We start from the raw sequence: 19,113 nt of genomic DNA, 5'->3' as shown, positions 1-19,113 counted from the left end.
TTTTCATCTCCACTTCTTCCTAGCCTTAGTCTTCTTAACATTAATTTTCAAGCCTATTCTAGCGCCCTGAACTCGCAAAACCTCTAAAAATTCATTCATTTTTCTCACACTTTCATCTAATAGGCTTAAATCATCAGCATAATCTAAGTCCAGGAGCATTTTTCCTCCCCATTTGATTCCGTGGTCTCCAATTGCATTTCCTGTGCTCCTTAAGACGAAGTCCATCAAAATGATCCATATAAAGGGGGATAGACCACAACCCTGCTTAACTCCTGATTTAATACAAAACCAGCTGCTAACCTCATTTCCTACCTTAACCGCAGAAGTATTATTCTCGTACAAAGCACTAATCACTTTAATGTATTTTTCTGGTATACCATACAAGGAGACCTTTGCTAACGCTCTTCTATCAACAGAATCGAAAGCTTGCTCATAATCGATAAGACTCAGGACCAAAGGTGTTTGACAACGAAGGGACTTCTGAATTATTAACCTAATAGTGAAAGTTTGGTTGACACATCCTCCAACTTTTCTAAAACCGTACTGTTCTTCCCTTAAAACTTTGTCCACAGCATCTCTCAGTCTAAAAAGTATCATATTACTCAGTAATTTGCTACCTACAGAGACCAGACTAATGCCTCGATAATTACGACACTCACTCTTGTCACCTTTCTTATACAATGGTTTAATTAGGGTTTTCCTAAAATCATTAGGTACTTTCCCTTTTTCAAAAATCATGTTCATAATCTTCAGTAGCTTATTCCTAACCTCAAAGCCACCATATTTAAGAAACTCAATTATCACACTATCAGCACATGGAGCCTTATTATTTTTTAATCCGTTTAGTACTGTCGCTAATTCTTCCTCACTAAACAAATCTTCCTGCACATCCAAGGTATCACAAAGTTTTTTATTTTCATCTATATCTTTTTCTTTAACTGTATCTCGTTTAGCACATTCTCAAAATGTTCCACCCATCTTTCTTTAACTTTTTCCTTATTTCTAATTGTGGCCCCATTTCTATCTTTAACTGGGATTAGTCCAGATTGACTACTCCCTTTCACTTTTTTAACATGCCAGTATAATATTTTACTATTATGCCGTCTAGCCGCATCTTCCAAATCCTTAGCAATTTTATCCATAGCCTCCACTTCACATCTCCATAGTTCATGTTTTAATACTTTTTCCACTTTCTTTACATTCCTTTTGTTTTCATACGACCTATATATATATATATATATATATATATATATATATATATATATATATATATATATATATATATATATATATATATACCACCCTATTGTTCTTCTTGTTTTTGATGCTTCTGTTACCCTTAGCATATCTTCGAAGAATTGAACCTTTCTATTTTGTTCATGTGGAAAGACGGAGTTTGTCCTACTTACAATAGACAACATTTATAAACTTTTTTCTTTTTTCTTAGAACTGGCGGAGAGTCATATCCAAGGCCAAGTTGGACAGTTCTTGGAGAACAATGTGGATCCTGAGGCCTTTTTGAAGCTGCTTGACTGCTGTTGGCAGGCCCATTGTAATCAAATGCTAAAAATTCGAAGCATATTCCTCTATCTAGATAGAACTTACGTTCTTCAAAATGCAACAGTGCCATCTATTTGGTAAGATTTTGAAAATCAAGTTTTTCTTGCTATTTATTCCTGTTTTGTAAAATAGGAGTATTTTTCAACATTGCTGTGAAATAATAGACTGTTCCTGTTGTAAACAGGGTGTACAAGCCAATAATGGTAAGCCACGACTGTGTGATAGAGGACTTGTATCAATTTTATCTTTTTATTTATCTACCATTCTAGGCTAGATTAGTGTTTACTATATAACACTATCTCAAAATGAAATGCTAACGTTTCCAGTGTATACTATCTTTACTATCATTTCTATTTTATCTTTATATTTTTCTACCATTCTAGGCTAGATTACTGTTTACTATATAACACTATTTCAACACGAAATACTAACATTTCCAGTTTATACTATCTTTACTATCCATTCTATTTTGTCTTTTTGTTTATCTACCATTCTAGGCTAGATTAGTGTTTACTATATAACACTATTTCAACAGGAAATACTAACATTTCCAGTGTATACTATCTTTACTATTCTTTCTATTTTATCTTTTTATTTATCTACCATTCTAGGCTAGATTAGTGTTTACTATATAACACTATTTCAACACGAAATACTAACATTTCCAGTGTATACTATCTTTACTATCCTTTCTATTTTATCTTTTTATTTATCTACCATTCTAGGCTAGATTAGTGTTTACTATATAACACTATTTCAACACGAAATACTAACATTTCCAGTGTATACTATCTTTACTATCCATTCCATTATATCTTCTTATTTATCTACCATTCTAGGCTAGATTAGTGTTAGACTAGGCTAGATACTAACTTTACTATCCTTTCTATTTTATCTTTTTATTTATCTACCATTCTAGGCTAGATTAGTGTTTACTATATAACACTATTTCAACACGAAATACTAACATTTCCAGTGCATACTATCTTTACTATCCATTCCATTTTATCTTCTTATTTATCTACCATTCTAGGCTAGATTAGTGTTAGACTAGGCTAGATACTAACTTTACTATCCTTTCTATTTTATCTTTTTATTTATCTACCATTCTAGGCTAGATTAGTGTTTACTATATAACACTATTTCAACACGAAATACTAACATTTCCAGTGCATACTATCTTTACTATCCATTCCATTTTATCTTCTTATTTATCTACCATTCTAGGCTAGATTAGTGTTAGACTAGGCTAGATACTATCTTTACTATCCTTTCCATTTTATCTTCTTATTTATCTACCATTCTAGGCTAGATTAGTGTTAGACTAGGCTAGATACTAACTTTACTATCCTTTCTATTTTATCTTTTTATTTATCTACCATTCTAGGCTAGATTAGTGTTTACTATATAACACTATTTCAACACGAAATACTAACATTTCCAGTGCATACTATCTTTACTATCCATTCCATTTTATCTTCTTATTTATCTACCATTCTAGGCTAGATTAGTGTTAGACTAGGCTAGATACTAACTTTACTATCCTTTCTATTTTATCTTTTTATTTATCTACCATTCTAGGCTAGATTAGTGTTTACTATATAACACTATTTCAACACGAAATACTAACATTTCCAGTGTATACTATCTTTACTATCCATTCCATTATATCTTCTTATTTATCTACCATTCTAGGCTAGATTAGTGTTAGACTAGGCTAGATACTAACTTTACTATCCTTTCTATTTTATCTTTTTATTTATTTGTCAACCTATGCTAGGTTAGTTCGTATTGTATCAAAAACTAAACACCAGCGTTAACAGTCTTTACCATCTTTACTATCCATTCTACTGTAGTTTTTTACCAGTCTGCGGAAGGTTAATGTTTACTTAAATTAAACAAGTGTTTACTTAATTTAAGTGATTACTAGAATTAGTGTTTCCTTTTCTTGTTGAGTTCCAATTTGATTTGCAAATTCTCATATTCTGACTGAAGAAATAGCACTAATGCTGCTTTTTTTTAAGTTCAATAATTTCAACAAGTTTACATGTATCTTATTAACCATATTTGCCTTGCTAGACATCAGCGTCTAGACTTTGTCGTTTTGGACCAATCAAAAATGCTTGAACCAAAAGTCAATAGATTATGATTTGTCGAATCAAATTTTGCCTCCTCTTTGATATAGAGCAAAAAAATACTTGTTATTTTGCCTAAAGTAAAGACAAAGTTTTAAACTCTGAAAATTTGTAAATTACTTAAGGTAGATTAGGTGGGGCTGTCCCACCTAAATTTTCTTTTGTGTGATCTAATGGATCGCGCTCATTGCCTAAAACATGGGCCTTCAGACTTTCAAGCTTGAAAATTCTATTCTAAGACATATTCACGCTTCTTGATAATGTTAAAGCTTTAATTATAAGTTGAAGCTCTTAAATCGCCCAAGTTAAAGCGATTTTTCGTTTTCTGTTCTGGCGTTATGAAGAACCATAAAAAGAACGAAAAGTTCCAATTTTTTGAAATCAGTATTAATAAACTCTAAATCAGGTCTCTGCTATGTATTGTTCAACATTATGAATAGATGCTTTGAAAAGATTTATCTCAAGCATTTGTAAATCACAGTTCCTTCAATTGAAAGTACATTCAGTATCGACACATGAAGCCAGTATTGAAGTTTCTTATCAAATTTAAAAGCAGACTATGCAGCTTTAGTAATCGAAACCTGGCATTGCAATTATTTGATATATTGATATACTGGCAGTTTTAATACAATACCATTGCCAAATGGTAATGGTATTGATATGAAAAACGTACGGGTCTTCTTTTATATTGGTGATGTTGTGGAATATATTTTAGTGCGGTCAAACAAGATCTTTTGATTATTCATTTTTATCTTTGTATAACTGGAAAATTTATTCAGACCATGTGTTTTTCAAGGCGTCCTTGAATACCTTTGGGGTATATTTAAAATTATTTATGGTGTTACTGTCGCTTAGTTGCAAAATCAATTTGAGGAAAGGAAGCCTTCAACCCATACGACTTTGTTGATCTGTCACAGCAACAAATTCAAAATCAAATGCCAATTTCAAATTAATTCATTTGATTCTGTACTGAAACGTGAATAACAGGGTAAACAGTCTACCATTTTTTTTTCTTTTTAACTAAGTTACAAAACTTGCAAAGGATCCTTCTTTGATAGCATTGTACCCACCATTATTCTACCATTCAGTACATTAAGTCTACATTGCCATTAGTTTAAACTACAAGATAGACGCTTCTTTAAGAGCAGAAGAAAGGCCTTCTCCAAGCAGGTCATTAGCAAGTGGAACTGTCTACCCTCATTAATACAATACCATTTATAGATATCTTTTAGGGAAACACTTCTTACTTTCTCCCTTTCTATAAATCAACGTCATGATTTAAAATAATAATTTCAACTGATTTAAAAATTAAATAGTAGTTTTTCCTTTAGATTTCAGGGTAATAATGAGACCCAAGGTGGTAGTAGGTCTTCGTTCATCATTGATGCCATTTTTTCTATTTGTATTTATTTATTTTGGAGTAGAATCCCCATTTACTTTCCACGAGACTGTTCATTAGAGTTTTGATAAAATACCATTTTTTTTTCATTTTAACTTGGATATTTACAGGGACATGGGATTGGAACAATTCAGACATCATGTTATTTCCCAACCGCTAATTCAAAGTCGAACTGTAGATGGTCTTCTGTATCTTATTGAAAGAGAAAGAAGCGGAGATCAAGTGGACAGGTCGCTACTCAAGTCCCTTTTACGAATGCTTGTCGACCTTCAGATCTATTCAACTGTGTTTGAACCCAAGTAAGCTACGTTTATTCATTTTCTGCATTTTATTTGTCCAAGGATTGTGAAAAAATGGTTGCTCTCAAGTCAATTTGACGCTTAAAAAGGACATTATAACTTCCAATTTCAAATCAAATGAGCCCCATCTGAAGTTTGTACGACCAACCATTACATAAAAACCATATATCCCCCGAGGGCATGGCTTACAACGTTAGCCCCAGGGCACTGGGCGACAATTTTGAGCAAAATCGATATCTCACAATTTTTATCAGATTTGTTTGATGAAGAGGGGAAGTTAGGGTGGGAAGCTAGCTGATCTCCATCGCTTTTGACTCTTAAAAGCGTACTAGAACTTCTGGTTTCAACCAAATGAGCCAGCCACCTATAAAGTTTACATAATCATCCCTTCCATAAAAACCTTAATTTCCCCCGGGCATAATTTACAACCCTTGCCCCAAAGCTCTGGGGGTGTTGTAACAAAGCAAATACAACATGCCATTTAATAGTTAGTGCTGTGTTTTCTGCCCCCCCCCCCTTTTTTAACTTTGTTTCATAATTTCTTTGCCGGATTAATACTCCATGGAAGTACATTTCTAGAAAATTGCACGTCATAGCAGCACTTCAGAAGATCCTTCCCTTCCCCTGCATGGAACGTGGCAAAAGTTTCATATTGTCCAAATATAACATAGATACAGAGCCCTTTGGATAAATCAGAGAAGAACTATAAAATTATTCCAATGCGTTCAAAGTAGAATTACAATTATCTTGTTGTGTTCCGGAAGCTATCTGTCCTAACGTATAGCAGAAAGAGGATTATGATAGCAGAATCATGGTAAAAAAAAGGTGCTTGGCTCTAGTTTTATTAACCCTATAAGTAGCCCTTCAGTGCCATGCTCCACATAGAGCAGTAACCAGAGGTGTAGCCGTATGATGTCAGAAGAAGGAGATGACACATGTTGTTGTTTGAGATATTCCAGCCTGGAAAAATGCTTTTTGGCTGCAATTGTGTGAGGAATTCGTGCGTTATTTAAAGCCAGAGTCGACAAGGACTGGGAGAATACTGAGCAGAAGCTGAACTGAGATGCCATATCAGTGTAACCTACCACAACCCACATATTTAGTGTATGCCTTCACTCTCTTATCTCAGTGGCGGGATTGATTGAACGCAAGTATGGGCAATAAGTTGTATTCTGCCAAAAAAATGACGCATGAAGATTACTGAATATTCCATTATTTGGTCCATATAGCGTTCTCTGGTTTTGATTCAACCCAAAACCGTTTATGATAAAGGTTTATCAAGCTTCCAGAGCTAAATTTGGCCAAAAGTTAAGTCCAATCGATCTGAACTTTGTTAAAGCTGACTACCTGGAATATTATCCTCGGGGGTCTGATCAGCTTGCTTCTTCAAGATCCCTATGTAGAATTATGGCAAAGGATGTGTCAAAATTCGAATTAGTGATAAAAATGGTCATTGAGGCTGGGGGGGGGGGGCATCCTATTTACAGATATGATTGGTATTCGTGGTAATAAAGTTTCACTGTGGATGAGGCCCTAATTAGTTACTAATTTGGGCATATTTGGAAAATTACAATTTTCAGAGTCAGAATACTGTATTTCAACACAAGCAGCTTTTTTGAAGTTAAGAGATTTGCAATGATCATGTGAAAAAACATAAGCAATAAAGCTACAAACTTATAAATCAAGTCGGGAAAGAAATAAACAAAATGGATGCCTGAATCCTATCAAAAAGTTACGGTCACTCTCTTGGGTTAGAAATATAAGAGTATGTATTTTTTCATTTGAATTTCTGTATTTCCAACAGAGTTTCTAGGGTCTTTTTTCAACTGTTGAAATAAACAACGAAGAAAATTATTAATACTAAAATATAACTTATAAATACTAATCAAATTAAAATTGTTAATTATTACTAAATCACTAAATTAAAATTATTACCCTAAATATTATACTAAAACATCTATTCAGCTGTAAATGCCTAATTACTTCTGTTAATTTATGAAAATCCATGAAAAGTCTTTTTCGTATTTCAGATCATTCTTGTTTTTTTTTTTTTTTTATGGAAAATCTGATTGGTATAAGAAATTATTTACGCTAGATTTACACTTTTGCTGGTTACTCCATAAAAGCCCAAAATTTCCTATGATTCATCTCTAGGTAATTAAAATGTTGGTTAACCTACTTGGGGCAAAAGTGCTGACGACATGAGCCGTATTATAGTATATTAAATAAAAAAAACAAGTTTTTTGAAATGAAAGTAAGGAGCGACATTAAAACTTTAAACGAACAGAAATTACTCCGTATATGAAAGGGGCTTTTCCTCCTCGACACCCCGCTCCTTACGCTAAAGTTTTTTATTGTTTTAAAAAGTAGAGTTGCGAGAAAGAATCAAACTTTAGCACAAAGAGTGGGGTGTCGAGGAGGAAAAGCCCCTTTCATATACGGTGTAATTTCTGTTCGTTTTAATGTCGCTCCTTACTTCCATTTCAAAAAACTTGTTTTTTTATTTAATTTCTGAAAGTTTTTGAGTTAATGCATGTCTGATTTTGGCTCTCCGTACATAAATTATTAAAATGAAATTTGTATATTAATTCTTTTTTTGGCTAAATGGCTTTCTCTTAGTTTTGATCAGGCGATTTTGAGAAATAAGGGGTGGGGAAGGAGGCCTAGTTGCCCTCCAATTTTTCGGTTACTTAAAAAGGCAACTAGATCTTTTAATTTTTAACGAACGTTTTTATTAATAAAAAAAATACGTAACTTAAGAATTAACTTACGTAAAAAACTTTTATATTCTTATATTTTTGATTATATATATGAGGGGGTTGGTCCCCTCGTTAATACCTCGCTCTTCACACTAAATCTTGTTTTGTCCCAATTCTTTAAGAATGACCCCTGGATCAGAAAGGCCGTAGAATAAATAGTTGAAATTACTTTTAGTATTTATCTCCTCCTATATACCTCGCTCTTTATGCTAAAGTATTTTTAGAACCCCTCATATGCGTAATAATCTCTGTTCGTTTTAAGTTTTAATGCTTCTCCTTACTTTCAATTGAAAAAACTTTTTCATGTTTATATTTTCATTGTTTTTTTATAGTAGTTCTAGAAAGTCCTGTGCCCTTTTCATTGAATTTCTCTTCCCCCATGAAATATTCCTCCAAGGAAAGATCCTCCCATATAGCCCCCTCCCCTGAACTCCACACCCAAACCAAAAAAATCCCCCTGATACCGTCGGTACCCTTCCCAGTAACCATTACTGTATGTAAACATTGGTCAAAGTTTGTAACTTGCAGCCTCTCCCCCAGGGACTGTGGGGGTTAATTCATCCCCAAAGACATAGTTATTATGGTTTTCGACGTTGCGGAACAAAATGGCTATCTAAAAATTTTGATCCGTTGACTTTGGGAAAAAAATGAGCGTGGGAGGGGGCCTAGGTGCCCTCCAATTTTTTTGGTCACTTAAAAATGGCACTAGAACTTTTCATTTCCGTTAGAATGAGCCCTCTTGCAACACTCTAGGACCACTTGGTCGATACGATGACCCCTGGGAAAAAAAAAACAAAACAAATAAACACGCACCCGTGATTTGTCTTCTGGCAAAAAATACGAAATTCCACATTTTTGTAGATTGGCCCTTGAAATTTTTTCTATATGGTTCTCTGATACGCTGAATGCGATGGTGTGATTTTCGTTAAGATCCTAAGACTTTTCAGGCTCGTAACTTTTGATGACAAAGACTAAATTTGATGAAACTTATATATTTAAAATCAGCATAAAAATCCGATTCTTTTGATATATCTTTTAGCATCGAAATTCCGGTTTTTAGAGTTTCGTTTACTATTGAGCCGGGTCGCTCCTTACTACAGTTTGTTACCACGAACTGTTTGATAAAAAGAAAAGTAAAATGAACACGTAGCTGTTGTTTTAGCTTAGTTTTGGTTTTCTGTCTGTTTTATTTTGACAGATATAAACCAGTTGTCTGGCAGAATAGTACTGAATAAAAACAAAACATTTATTACAAAATTAAGTGTTTGGGCAATCGAACATTGAATTGAAAGGGTAAAATAGGTGATATGTGAGAGGGTATCGTAAAGTTTCAATTATTGACAATTTTTGTTATGATATATTTATGATATTTTGTCGGTATTATCATGGGTCGTACATGAGTCATTAATAAAAACGCATTTTAAGTGCAAGTTCTCCTACTTTTCACGAGTGATCTTAAAGATCAACACCGAGGGGGTGGGGATTTATTTTATATCCTCCTTTCTGTGTGAAATAAAGGCACTGAAGGTGTAGGTGGGGGGGACACAGATCGCTTCTTATTGCATAAATACTTGAATTGAAGCAATATGCTTAACTTTACAGAGGTGTGTGGTGGGAGAGGGGGCATCCCCCATCAACAAAATTTGTCAATTACCCTTTTTTGGAAAATTATGGTATTTAAAATCCTTTTTGTTATTGACGTTGCGAAAATCAGCTCTTTACATCTTAGTTTCCTGAGGAATCGGTATCATAGCTGAAGGAATACATTTCGACAAGTTAGTTAGCCATTAAACCCTACAGAATGTTTGTTTGGCCTATACTCGATTTGTATTTGAACATTTTTTTTTTATAATAATAATTTTGTTTTATGCAGCTTTTAAAGTGCAGATATAGCTTTAGTTTTTGTATTGATTGTTTGGGGTAATTGTGGATTCGTGAATTTGTCGATGTGTTTTTTATTTAATGTTGGATTAAACGAGTTTTCAAACTGCTAACGATAAACTGATTTGCATTTTGGGAATTACGTTTTTTTTTATTATTATTCTTTTAAATTTGAAGAATTTTTGAGACTAAAAATTCAGTTTAATCCATGAGAAACCATCCCCCCTCCTTCTTCCAGTTAAGTCCAGACTAATTCATTGTCTTTAAAAATCCCCAATCTTCAACTATTGTTGCTGAGTAAAGAAGTTATGTTGTACATGGTTTTTGTCTTATTCAACTCTACATCACAGTAATGCTTGCGTCATAAAGAAGTAGTTTCTGAGTTGTCCAATTAGCAAAAACAGACCTCGTGTTTGTAATACGCTTTGCTGTTGGATGATTCACTATTCATGAAACAGGGATGATCCCACTCGCGTGCTACATTTAACTGCAAATATAGACATATACAGCCTCATCCTTTCCGATGTACGGTAAAACAAAGGATGTTTACCCAGGCATAGGTGGAAGGGGTATACAAAATGTGCCTTTTTATGCATCCTTTCGCTGATTTAAGGGTGGTGGTTTTAGTTTTAGGAAAATACTCCATGTCTTCTGCTTAATGGCGGTTGTGGCTCCAAACATTGAAGAATATAAATGGTTTCTCTTGATTTTGGGTGAACAAATAGAGGAGGGAAAGAAGTTATAATCTAACTTTTCGACTAATGCGGGAAATACTTTTGTAGAAACTAACAATTATGTAATACATCACAGAATTTGTGCTATTTAGATACTGAAAGTAAAATACCCAAAACGAAAAAAACAAGTTTGTAGATTTTGAGACTCCAACAAACTGCGAGAGTTTCGCTGAGGGCGATTCTTTGCGAGATTGTGCAACATCAAAGAATCAGCTCACCATAAAAGGGCAAAAAGATAAACATTTTTATTGTAAGTCTGGTTATGTTTTGTTTAAGTGGTCGTCGTTTTTGTTGTAAGATAAAACCTATAGTTAACAGAGTTGTGATACAACTATAGTTAACAGAGGGTGGTTTTTGCATATTTTTTTCTTTTGTTTGTTGGCAGGACCATCAATTCTTAGCTGTGTTAAAAAAGTTAGAAAATTTTTAGTAAATTTTTTCAGTCTGATGAACGGAGAATGTAATAATGTTTCTTTTATATTTTCATTTCATTTCAATGTGAACTGGATTTCTTGCTCCTTGCTAGAGTTTGCTTAGGTGTTTTAATTAAAAATCCATACTACACAACCATAATATTCGATTAGGCGAACACTTCTCGCTCAATCAAATATATAAAAATTTGAGTTGCTTCTCAAACCTCTGTTTGTTATTGTTTTAAATTTGGTTTCTTCTTTAGTTATATTTTTTATGCGTGAACAACTTATAGCATCTTACTTCTGTAGTCAGTTGATTCCTGACTTCAGTTGGCTTCTTATTGAAAATCCTACCTGTCTGCTGTTTTTGCTAGAAAACAAAACTAAGAAAGGCTTGAAAATTACAAGTAGTAGCCTAGTCAGGTGCCGAGCGGTGCCGATGTTAGTAGCCTAGTCAGGAGCCGAGCCAACGAGAATCTAACATCACAGGCTTCAACGACCTAAAGGAAGGTTTTAGGAATTTATCAGAAGCAGAATTGGTTACTGAAAACGAATATAGGTGGGCGCAACGAAAATTTTGTGTGACAGAAGAGATGTCAATTAATGTACAAAATCCATTAATTATGTACAAAATGTCAATTAATGTACAGATCAATTAATGTCTCAATTAATAAATGTCAATTAATGTGAAAAATACATGTCAAAATAAAAAAATGTCAATTAATGTGTCAATCAGTCGATGTCAATTAATGTACAAAATTGTCATTAATGTACAAAATCCACCTGTCTTCAGGTATTCAGATACATTCAGGTTCAGATACATTTTATTTTTTTCGACCTAGATAAGACGTTTGAACTTACGATGTGAAACAGAATAAGGTACAGAGAGAGGAAAGCAAAAATAATAAGCACAATTAGACCTAGTTTCTAAACTGTACATAATTAAAATATACCTAAGGGGTGACACCATAAACCAACTTTCTTGTATTTGCATTAGAGTTATGATGAAAGGGGGAGGTACAGAGAAATTGAGGCTACACAGGAAGGTGACAACACCTTTACAACTCCAGAGCCACTTACAAACCCACTAGGAATAAATTAAAGTGCACATATATTGAATCCTAGCTTCGACATAATTACATCCAAAATAAAAAAAAAATTAGCTGAAGAAATTTAGATGAAAAGAAAGAAGAAAAAAAATGAATCTAAAGAAAATGTTATACTTCTTTGGGCGAATTATCACACTTTCTGGCCCAAGCACACAAAACCACAAAATCGAGGAAGGCATTTATACTTCTTGGTGTACCTTTTGCTACACTCACAAAAGAGTTTTGAATATCCCGACGGAAATAAGGAAGCACTCGAAACAACAGGAACAACATCTTGTCCAGGAAATTGCCATCAATAATTCAAAGGGCTTGGCAGAAAAACTCTTGTGACTAATGAGGCATTCCAGATTGGAAGCTTATAGTAAGAACGCTTGCAATGTTCCACACGAGGAACGCTTTCGGTTCCTTCTTACGAGAATACAGTTGTACTAGTAAATCACTGAGGGAAAACTGGTTAGGGTCCCTTCCATAAGCGCTGATCACCTGCTTTCTTGCAATATTTAGGAAGGAGAACACACTGGCTTCCGGGGAGGTTTCATCTCTAAACGTGTGTATTGCACACTAAATCTCCATGTACAGACCGCTCTTTACTGCGGGCGCTAAGAATGTTCGTTTTCCTTTGGAGGAAATGTAACTCGTTGTGTCACACCCCTAAATACTGTGAATGAACGCCAGGGACTTTAACATTTGCTTCTCCATTCTCTGGAAGAAAAGAATAATGGGGACATAAAAATTTGGAAACTACAATAAGAGTTGAGGCTCGACATTTTCCCCAGAAAAAATGTTATGGAGACGAGGGATCTAATAGTATCGCAGCTATTTCAGCATTCTTAGCACAAGCTTTCAAAGTCGTTTCTGAACCAAAAGGTAACGGGCAAAGCCATTCTGTTGTCTACTTCCTCATGTGTGCTACACAGAATTTCCTAGAAACTAAGCGTATAAACATCATGAGTTAAACATACAGATCTCACACTGTCTTCAAATCGTCCAGACAGCCATACACAAAAGGTGTCGGCAGTACTTAAGCTGCTTATATAGTCAAATCCATTTGCTTCCAATGTTTCATAATTTACTTTCTTCAAATGTGCTTTGCTCTTTGTGTTTGCAACAATCTTGCCAATTTCCGATTTTTGAGTTCGTCGAGAAAGGGCTGACTATCGAGCTGCGGTCACGTAACTGGTGACACCCTCTGCAGTCCTTCACAGACATACTACCATCATTTGGACCAGTATGACCAAACAGTCCGTCCTACCTGTCACCCACGATAGGAGTTTTATTTGTTGTTTCAGGTATCCCTTTCAACACGGCTTTAAGCAATCGCATGAGATATGTTTCGATAGTCTCTGTTCAGATGGAGGCTTTTGGTGAATCTGTGGCATGAATTTGATAACAATGGCTTCATGCCCATACAAGGAACATTCCTCTTCGAATTTCGGGTTTTCAGGTCATTTAGGCAAGCAACTGGCCTCTCTCAGAAAGTCTAGCACGTTGAAACTGAGGCAACAAAAGGTAGGGAATTAATCCACTTTGCGACTGCTAGTTGGCTTCGCATTGCTAGGCAGGGCTTCAATAAAACTTCTGCTAGGTGTATAAGTGTAGCGCAAAGAGGGTGTCCGAGCGTGGAAAGATCTGGATCACATCATGGGAGTTAGGGTGGGGGAGGGGAGCGAATTGCAAAAATAGTTAGTATTGCATAGAGTATAGTATTTTCACGCTAATATCAATCAGTTGAAGAACTAAGTTCTTATTGCTTGTAAGTGCAAATTAAGTGAAGGTGAATGTGAAAAGTAGAGTGAAGAGAAAATACTCCCCTTCTACTCTTTAAATCCTTCATTAATGGAATTGGACCTAAAAATGTACTCACGGAGAAATTTTCTACCTGACAAAATACTCAAAAAAGCTCCCCAAAATAAAAACATACCTAATCTTTGTTTTTTTTTCTATTTCTGCAGACACGCACTTTATGCCATTAGCGCAAGGAATTTTGAATGTTCCGACAGATATTCGTTTTCAGTACTTGTTTCTGCCCTAGATTCCGCTGCTCTGCTAAAAAAAAAGAAGTAAAGAAATAAGCTGACTGCACATAGACTAATTTTCTGTAAAATGAAGAAAATATATACAGGTTAACGGAAAGACAAAAGATTGAACTTAGTGAAATACGAATAAGGTGTTTTAGCAAATAGGAATTGAAACAATACCGGCTGCACTGAGACCAGGCTGCTTACCAGAGGTGAAAAAAGGACAAAATACTGAGAAAAGATTATAGAAGAATGGCTATTTTTTGGAACTACTTAGCTGCAGTATGTATGAAAGTAATTTTGAAAAAAGCACAATTATTTTGTCATCACATGCTCGTTTATTTTTACTGGAAATAGATTAAAATAAATTTCCAACCCAAAATATTCCCCTCCACCAATCCAAGGGCTCCATCTGTTGACTCCATCAATTCCTTCTTCTACCCAAACTTCTCTAAAATGTACATACTTTGTTGACAAAGTGCTTAATGTGGTACAATTTACAATATCTATTAGTTAAAATTAACTACATTTTGAAATGACGTCCTAATTGGCACTCTGACATTTTTCATGTTGCCTGGGCATTATAGTGCATGCAGTGGCTGATCCATTTAGGGCCGTATCTACGATTTCGGTTAAGAGGGGGGAGTGTTTTTTTGGTGGGGGACCAAAAAATAACTTTAAAAAATACTTCAGAAATTTGTTTTTATAGGTTTTTGGGGCAGGGGGTTCAAATCCCCTAACCCACCCTAGATACCGCCTTGGATCCATGGTAGCCTTGTAGATTGGTTTTCCAAAGTCAAAATAAGGAGTAGTGTCCTTAGATGACAAACGAGTTTGGTTTGTACTGATATTGTGTATTGAAGGCAGAGAAAGAAGGATATATATGCACACATACACACACACACACACACTCTCTCATATATATATATATATATATATATATATATATATATATATATATATATATATATATATATATATATATATATATATATATTGTACTTTATTTTAATTGCACATGAAAAGACAATGTGGCTAAGAAATCATTTACGGAAGTAGAGGATGGGTTATAAATAGGGGAAGAAAACGAAAAGATACAAAATTTAAAACAAAAAAGTAAACAATAATAAGAAGGAATAAATGTGATTAATCCCTTTTTCCAGGTTTTTGGGTGCAACAGAAACGATGTACAATCTTGAAGGAAAGCGCCTTATTCTAGAACTAGAAGTTCCTGCTTATTTAGCTCACGTTGAAAAGCGGTTGAATGAAGAGAATCTTCGCCTTATTCACTATCTGGATCAATCTACGAAGTAAGTAGTATGAATTGTATAAGTAATAATAACGAGTCATTTCCAGGGCTGGGGGTCTAGAAATTTGAGAAAAATTTGGTTCAAATCATTGAAGGATCATTTGTTGTGCTACTACTAATTGTATCATATTCTGGCTGTGTCAGAAATATTGTTTTTTTTTTCAATGAAGTGAGGGGGCTTTCAGAATATTGTCATTGGTATCTCAAATAGCCTAAGAAGGAATTTTCATGCCTATATTTTCACATTTCTGAAATGGGAGAGCAGGATGGGAGGTATTTGTCATCTAAGGATTTGTCCTCAAGTATGGTCATGTCCCTTAAAAAAGAAGTCTTGCATGTATGCCTGAAACTAGCTGTTTAAGATATCCATTTACAAGTTTTTGGTCGAAATTAGTCAGTATTACTGAACTGTGAGGGCTATTCTTGTCCTATTCTTGGCTATTCATGGATAAGAACTGATCCTAGCAGGGTCATATTGGAAATCTTCTTGTATGATATTTAAAGCTTATATATGTCAAACAGAGCTGCCGCTTGAAAAGAACCTTGAAAAGAACGATCCGCGGCCCATAGTGACCAAAAATTTGAAAATTAGTTAAAAAAACTGCCAAGTGAGAGAAAATCGTCATTTGCAGCTGATTGAATGATGACTACTGTTTCAATTAGTCTTAATAGTAAAATGTCATTTTGAAAATATTTTTTTTCGGAAGTTTCAAAAAATAACGCTAACCCCTTGAAATTGGCGTCGAATCGAAACAAAAAAATTAATATCAGTGAAAAGGCCTTTCCCGAAAACCCTGTCAATGATGTTTAAGAGTCCTCCAACTTGAATTATAAAGAAAGTTATATTTTTGTACGGGTAGCACTGATGTGAACTCTTTTTTGTTGCTGGTTAATTTTTTTGGTATGATATCTAGTCAGATTGAGCTTCGGCTAAGCGATCGACAGGGTTTTAACAAGACGGTAATCCAGAATCAACACCTTCTTTTCTTTTTTCAAGCTGAGCACAAAAGAAGTACAAAAAAATGGGTGTAAACTCCGAGGAATAATTAGATCAAATTTCATTAAAGCAAAATACAAAATTTAAAGATAAATAGTTGATGATAGTAATAAGCTCAGTGATTTTTTATTAGTGATTTTTATTATATATTTTTCAACCGACAGGAGTAATATTTTCTTAGAAAAATACATTGTATTTGGTAAACAAACACAACTTAGAAAAATAGGTTATTTGTCATGCCTCAAACATAGCTATAGGAGCTGCTGACAGTTTCATGTTTTAAGCTAGACTCTGACAGAGGTCGAATTTCGCTTCAGCGACCAGATTTTACAGTGAACAGGAATTAATATCTTTGTAGCTTGGTTTTTATAGTGGCTCAAACATAGCTCTTGTAGTTGCTAACAATATCATGTTTCAAGCATTGTTACAATGCGTTTCTGAATTCAGGAGTCATGTACAGTGTCTGCAAAAATGAATTCAGGTAGCAGGTCATTGCCTGCTTCACAAGACCAACGAAACCAGTCGGGGAGTTGAGATAAGAAGGGTAATTACTGAGGCCATTAGTGAGCATAGGCAGTGAGGCTGAGGTGCGTAAGTCATACACAGGATTTGCATTAATCTGACTAGTGTCCACACTTTCTTTCTTTCAAGGAGGTTTTCTGTTTTGTTCTCTATTTGAACCTGGTTCCGACTTTCCAAGCCTAAAGAAAAGCCAATATTTTCAAGCGTTGGATTCAGGTGCTGGTCGAGATTGATCGATACCCATCAGACCTCTTCTGGTCTGAACTGAAAAGAGCTCGATTCATATTCAAATAAGTCTCCAACATCTTCTAACAAATCAGAAACTTTTCTAATGCAGTCTAAGACAATTTCTGTTTTTTTTATGTTGCTGTGATTACTGCTTAAATTTCGAACTATGCAACACGCAAGTCAATGCCATCGTTGGACATTGTCTCATCATCAGAAGTTTCAGATGAGACATCAACATGATGATGATGACGTAATGATGATGATGATGATCATGATGATGTTCAGATGATATTGTCAATGGCATGTTGATCGTTGTTGGTTGATTCTTATCGATAGGAATCAATAAGATCGCACTCTGGAATCGCCTTTTCTGATGGCACATAAATTACAGATTTACAGAAGGAAATCAGTCGAAGAGCTCTTTATTTCCTGCAGAAATTTGGTACCACATCAAAGAAAAATATACTGATTTGTATTCAGATTGTAAACTTCTATAGCTTATAGCTTAATCAATATATTATAGCTTAATCAAAAAAAGGGAAGATCTAGCTTGAAATCCAAATCTTTCAAGATTTGGATTTTTCCAGTTCTTAGCTATCCAAATCCAAATCTTAGCTATGTGAAATCAAAATACAATTTTGAAATGTAAACTGCTCTGGCAGGAGTCGAATATTGTTTTGACGACTAGATTTTTCGGTTGGCGGGAATGAATATCTTTAAAGCTTTATTTTTGTGATGCCTCAAACTTAGCTATAGTAGCTGCTGACAATTCCATGTTTCAAACTGGGCTCTGACAGGAGCCGAAATACGCTTTGACTGCCAGATTTTACAGTGGACAGAAGCTAATACCTTTATAGCTTCTTTTTTGTGATGCTTCAAAAATAGCTATAGTAGTTGCTGACAATTCCATGTTTCAAACTAGGCTCTGACAGGAGTCGAAATACGCTTTGACTGCCAGATTTTACAGTGGACAGAAGCTAATACCTTTATAGCTTCTTTTTTGTGATGCTTCAAAAATAGCTATAGTAGTTGCTGACAATTCCATGTTTCAAACTAGGCTCTGACAGGAGTCGAAATACGCTTTGACTGCCAGATTTTACAGTGGACAGAAGCTAATACCTTTATAGCTTCTTTTTTGTGATGCTTCAAAAATAGCTATAGTAGCTGCTGACAATTCCATGTTTCAAACTGGGCTCTGACAGGAGTCGAAATACGCTTTGACTGCCAGATTTTACAGTGGACAGAAGCTAATACCTTTATAGCTTCTTTTTTGTGATGCTTCAAAAATAGCTATAGTAGTTGCTGACAATTCCATGTTTCAAACTAGGCTCTGACAGGAGTCGAAATACGCTTTGACTGCCAGATTTTACAGTGGACAGAAGCTAATACCTTTATAGCTTCTTTTTTGTGATGCTTCAAAAATAGCTATAGTAGTTGCTGACAATTCCATGTTTCAAACTAGGCTCTGACAGGAGTCGAAATACGCTTTGACTGCCAGATTTTACAGTGGACAGAAGCTAATACCTTTATAGCTTCTTTTTTGTGATGCTTCAAAAATAGCTATAGTAGTTGCTGACAATTCCATGTTTCAAACTAGGCTCTGACAGGAGTCGAAATACGCTTTGACTGCCAGATTTTACAGTGGACAGAAGCTAATACCTTTATAGCTTCTTTTTTGTGATGCTTCAAAAATAGCTATAGTAGCTGCTGACAATTCCATGTTTCAAACTGGGCTCTGACAGGAGTCGAA

At 34.8% G+C, this 19,113-nt stretch overlaps 1 protein-coding gene across 1 annotated transcript in view; it reads left to right on the top strand.

Annotated features, from left to right (window-relative positions):
• LOC136037015 (cullin-4B-like) overlaps nucleotides 1-19,113 on the top strand; it is a 169,415-nt gene that overhangs the window by 20,582 nt on the left and 129,720 nt on the right. The window contains exons 3-5 of the mRNA XM_065719430.1: nucleotides 1,448-1,637; nucleotides 5,205-5,393; nucleotides 15,471-15,617. Coding sequence (XP_065575502.1) covers nucleotides 1,448-1,637; nucleotides 5,205-5,393; nucleotides 15,471-15,617 — 526 coding nt within the window. The remainder of the gene's footprint in view (nucleotides 1-1,447; nucleotides 1,638-5,204; nucleotides 5,394-15,470; nucleotides 15,618-19,113) is intronic.

This window comes from Artemia franciscana, chromosome 16 (assembly GCF_032884065.1).
Source record: "Artemia franciscana chromosome 16, ASM3288406v1, whole genome shotgun sequence".
Classification (NCBI taxonomy): Eukaryota; Metazoa; Arthropoda; class Branchiopoda; order Anostraca; family Artemiidae; genus Artemia; species Artemia franciscana.
Note: the sequence above shows the minus strand (reverse complement) of the source record. Positions and strands in the feature narration are given on the sequence as shown.